Here is a 5,501-nt window from a genome sequence, read left to right on the forward strand (position 1 = left end):
GCTTTTTCTGTTGAGATGAGGTCTTTCCATTTTTTTTTAGTGAGACAGGCTTAGAATTTCATTCTTTCTACATAGCAGGCTGAGATGGGGAGGGGGATCTCATGAACTCTTGTCTGGGTTAGCTTCAAACTGCAATCCTGATCTCTCCCTGCTGAGTAAGCAAGAAGTACAATATTAGACCAGCTCTTTTCCTTTTTCTTTCTCAAATGCTGGTGCTTGGAGCTTGAATTCAGGGTCTCAGTTTGGCTTTTCTGTGCATAACTAGCATTCTAACAACTGAGTCATATCTCAAGTCCTCTTTTTCTTTGAATTAAAAAAAAGCTGCACTTCTTTTGTTTTTGTTTGTTTGTTTTTAATTGGAGATACAAGTTCTAAAATTTAGTTGGATAGTACAGTACTTGCCTAGCCCATTTAAGGCCCTGAATCTAATCCCCAACACTATTAAAATAAAAAACAAGGAACAACAAAAAACAACTGGATATAGTGACTTACACTGTAATCACAGTTACTCAGGTGGTAGAGACCAGGAGGATGAAGGTTAGAGGACAATCTAGGGAAAAAAACCATTTCACCTTAACACCTGGACATGGAAGCATCAGCCTGTCTGTGGGAGCTTAAGTAGAATTACAGCTAAGATTACTTTTGCTTTGTTTTTAAGTGAGATCCAACTAAAAGATAAAAGGCTAGAGATATAACTCAAGTGATAGCGTTTCTACCTACCTATCAACTGTGAGGTCCTTCCAGAGTTTAAACCTCAGGGGCACTATGAAACAATTGATTTAAATAAAATATACACTCACAATACTTTGGAGAGCATTTTTTTAATGTAACTTTATTCTTTACAAAGTTGTCTGTAAAATGTATTTTCCTGATCCTCTCATAAGGGTGGCTATCATTAAAGTTAAAGATCTATTCTTTTTTTGCTGATGCTGGTGGCAGCTTTTACTTATAATCCTAGTTATTCAAGTGGCTGAGATTTAGGAATCTTGGTTTAAAGCCAATCTGAACAGAAAAGTCTGTGAGAGTCTTATGTGAAATTAACCAACTCAAACCCAGAAGGGAGATATGGTTCAAGTGATAGGCAGCCCAGAGCAAAATAACAAAAGCTCAAGGAATTAAGCTCAAGCCCCATTCCAGAAGGCGGAGAAATCACAACTGCCCTTTTAGATCATTAAGAATTTAGTGGGTTCTAACATATTTCAGATGAACAGCAATCACTGCATACCTTGAGGCAAGTACTGTAAAGATCATAAATAGTCAGACCACTGCTGATAGATTTCACAGTGTTCAGCATGAATGGCATTTCAGATTCCACTGTGTTCAGCATGAACGGTATTTCAAAGTTCAGGGACATGCAGGCTTTACATGTACTTGTTCTACATAATCCTTAATGATACTTACAGGAAGAAGTTGGAAACCATATAGAAATAAGAAAGCTCTCATGAAGAATGAAATTAATAAACTTGCCAAAGATCACAAAATGGCGTAGCTGGGATTCACACACAGGTCTATAGACTTCAAGGCCAATTGAGTCACATTGTTGCTACACCCCACTGTGTTGCTTCTCTCTACTGTTTTTCAGTAAAGACTAAGGCTTCAAATTCCTCGTTACCTACAAACTTGTTTAGCACACTATCTAGTCCTTATTCTGTGGGCCTGCAATAAACCTTCTAAGCTGCTTTGTATTATATACCTAATACACTTGTAGCTAACAAGAGTCATTTTAGACATACTCAATAATGAGTATACTCAAACTGTATAAAAGTTTTATTATCATCTAGCTTCCTTTTCCTCTATATTCAAAGCCTATACCCTTCCCTGACCACTCAATTGCTCAGGCTCATTTGCCATTACAATTAAGCTTGAAAATTACCTTTAAATTCCATGGGTAGATTTGTTAAATTAAATATTTACATAATGGATTATATAATTATATAATGGTTGTGGGGCTTGAACTCAGGTCTTGGCAATGTCCCTTAGCCGCTTTGTGCTCAAGGCTAGCACTACCATTTGAGCCACAGCGTCACTTCTGGGTTTTGAGTGGTTAATTGGAAATAAGAGTCTTAGGGGGCTTTTCTGCCCGAGCTGGCTTTGAACTGCGATCCTCAGATCTCAGCCTCCTGAGTAGCTAGGATTACAGGCATGAGCCACCAGCATCCCCTATGGATTATATATTTAAGCAACATTTTGGGGTGAAATCTATAAATGTTTATTAAAATATTATCATTTGAACCAACAATTCCACCAGTAGCAAATTATCCACTACAATGTTGACAAGCCTGCCCAAAACAAAGGTGTTTATTACATTATTTACAATAATAGCAAGTAGCACAAACAGTATCAAAGCCTGTGAATAGGAATGAGGTAACAAAATGAGACAATACAAATGAACTATTGTACAGCTAAAAAGTAAGAATTAGAAGTGCAATAAAGATATGATGGAATTGACAAGGGTAATACTCTGATGATGTAGCAATTATGTTTGAATAACTTTTTAACAGAAATATAAACTGGTTTAAGAATAAGCAAAGAAATCAAGATCACACGCAAATATGCAATATGAGAGTTACAACTCTATTGCCCCTACCGTTTCCCACAGAAGCTTGCGTTCAAATAAGTATTTACATGTCTTTTCTATGTCAATCAACAGAAATTATGAACAGTCTCTGCCTTTATTTTTATTTTATTTTATTTTATTTGTTTGTGGGTCATGGAGCTTGAACTCAGCCTGGGAGCTGTCCCAGAGCTCTTCAGCTCAAGGCTACCACCCTACCCTTGAGACAAGCCCCACTTCCCATTTTCTAGAGGTTAATTGGAAATAAGAGTCTCAGGTCCTTTTGTGCCCAGGCTGGCTTTGAACTTTGATCCTCACATCTCAGCCTCCTGGGTAGCTAGGATTACAGGCATGAGCCACCATGCCACTCAGTCTCCACCTTTATACTACTTAATATCAAAACCTGTATCATTCACAAGCATTATCCATGTGGATAATAAAGAACAAGAATACGATGGAAGTGTAGCTAAGTGGTAAACCTCCAGCCTTGAACAAAAAAGCTCAAGGACAGCCTCTAGACCCTGAGTGCAAAACCCAGTACCAGAAAAGAAAAATGAAACAAGCCACCTTTCAGAGCTAATACTCAACAAAACATACTTCCTACACTCATAAGGTAAGCACAATGCTATACAAAGACTAGTGTTAGATGAGGGTTCAAATCCCCTCCAGCTTCCAAAAGCTGACTGACTTGAACAACTTATTTACCCTTAGAAACCACTTCATTTATATGCTACCTACTCTATTATGACCAATGAATAAAATAATAAATACTGCATTAAAAGTGCCTACCATAGTAAGCCCTCATAAGTGATTTGTTCCAATTTGTCATCAAGTTGCCATTCTTGATAATTTTCTATCTTAATATTCTTTGTTTCTAAACACACTTTAGTGATAGATCTAATTTATATTTTAACAAATTAAGGTGCAATTTTATTCAAGTACATTAATAACTATGTAAGAGGGTTGGCAAGATGACAATTTTGAGCTGGTATTTTCAGCATAGTTTTAACAAGTGTAGGTACCATATGTATCACATAAAACTGAAACAAAGTTTGATTGAATGTGCATGATATTAACAAGTAAATATATCATTAGCTACATAATCTGTTCTTCTGCAAAAGGAAAACAAAGAAATCGTTTGAATAAATGCTTGTATTTCTTTACTGTCCAAGTTTCAATTGTTAAAGTACTCTTGACTTGGATTTTGTTGTTATTGTTTTTTGAGTTACCAGCATGTTGCAAAGTCTAATTTTCTGCTGAGCAAATTAATAGAAGATAAGTTCCAAGAGACTTTCAATACAGCCAAGACAGATGAGAGGGCAAGTTTCATCCAACATAAACAAAATCTTTATGAAAATCATGAAAAACAGCCCAACAGAGAAATAAGCCCCGGGGATAAAAAGCAGTCAAAGTTAAGAGAGCATTCTTTCAGGCGCTGCTTCAAATATAACAACTGCTGGGCTCTGATGGATCTGTCAACCCCTACACTTGAGCCCTGGTAGGGAGATCCTTCTAACAAAAAGTTAAAAAAATCACTGCACTGCCAGAGATGGCACGGGGGAGGTAATATTTGTTTTCTGGCACTAGGAAACTGGAAACGTATTCTTAATTTTTTCCCCCAATCTTCACCCCCAAGAACTTTTTACAAAGACACTTCTTTTCTCTTTAGCACCCCAACAGAGGTATATGGAAAAACAGACACGGGTCTATTTCCCGGAAAACGACCTTTATTTAGCTATCCCAGTTGTCTCCCCTTGTTAGGTGCAGGTACCTCGAGGGCACTACGGAATTGACTGCTTCAGCTCAGCTGGCCCTTGGGTGACAGGATTCCTTCCTAAAATGTAAAACGCTGGAATGGCGCCAAGGGGGTTATTAAATACAAGATCAAATGAATTACTGCTTCCTGTACATTTCCCTGCAAAGCCGAGATGAATTTTTTTTTTTTAAGAGCGTTTCCTTGGCTCAGACTTCTATTTCCCCCAAGCCACCAGCAAGGCTCGGCCATCCGGGTCTGGGATGTGGTCCTTGTCACCGCAGGCGGCACCTTTCGGGAACCGCTGCAGGAGGGAGAGGGGGCGGGGGGGGAAGAGGGGGGTGTGGATCGGGCGACCCTCGTACCTGGAGGAAGTTGCACGTTTGCAGGTAACTGGATGGTGGTGGTGCCAGGGGCTTTCACGGCGACGATCTGCGGAGCCGACAGCGCAGGGCCGCCCGGGCTGAGCTTCGGAAGGGCGCTGACAGGAGCCACTTTCGTCACCAGGGTCCCCACCGGAGAGCGCAGGGGCTGGGACGCCGACGACTCCGTGCAGACACCCCGCGGGGCCTGGGGCACGGCGCCCAGGGCCACCGGGACGCTCTCCACGAGGACGGGGGCCATGGCCACCGCGCCCGAGTGGCTGACGGCCGCGGGAGGCGCGGCGCCCGGCGGCTCGGAGAGACCCGCGGACATCCCCCCCCTCCCCGGGGGGAATCAGCGGTGGCGCTGCCCCGCAGAGGAGAGCAGGGACTCGCGGCAGTCGGCTCCGGAGCCGAGCTGGCCCCACAGCATCCCTGGCGCCCGCCGAGGCCGTCCGGAGACTCGCGGACGCCCGCCCGGAGCTCGCGGGCCACTCCCGCAGCGGCGCTCACACGTGCGCCTGAGCCTTGGGTCCCGGCAGCCGCTGACCCGGACGCGCAGCTCCCAGAAGGGCGTCACTTCACGTCCCACCTCCGGAACCTACACTGTCTGAACACCTTAACCCCCACTGCCCGCAACTCCCCAATACGACCAACCCCTGCCCCGTGGCGTCCGCTCTCCCGCTACGAGCCCCAACCAGCCATGTTTATATAGCCACGCGGAGACCTCGCGCATGCGCGCCGGCGCTCGCCACCGCCCGGGGCTTCCCCGGAATCTAGCCTTCTGATTGGCCGCTGAGAGGAATCGCGCTCGTGACGTCACGGAAGACAG

At 43.4% G+C, this 5,501-nt stretch overlaps 1 protein-coding gene across 1 annotated transcript in view; it reads right to left on the bottom strand.

Moving 5' to 3' along the window:
• The window catches only part of Taf4b (TATA-box binding protein associated factor 4b), a 92,537-nt gene extending 87,534 nt beyond the window's left edge, over nt 1-5,003 (bottom strand). Inside the window, exon 1 of the mRNA XM_090353303.1 lies at nt 4,673-5,003. Coding sequence (XP_090209429.1) covers nt 4,673-5,003 — 331 coding nt within the window. The remainder of the gene's footprint in view (nt 1-4,672) is intronic.
• Between the last annotated feature and the right edge of the window lie 498 nt (nt 5,004-5,501).

This window comes from Megascapheus bottae, chromosome 19 (genome assembly GCF_031878675.1).
Source record: "Megascapheus bottae isolate mThoBot1 chromosome 19, mThoBot2.hap1, whole genome shotgun sequence".
Lineage (NCBI taxonomy): Eukaryota > Metazoa > Chordata > Mammalia > Rodentia > Geomyidae > Megascapheus > Megascapheus bottae.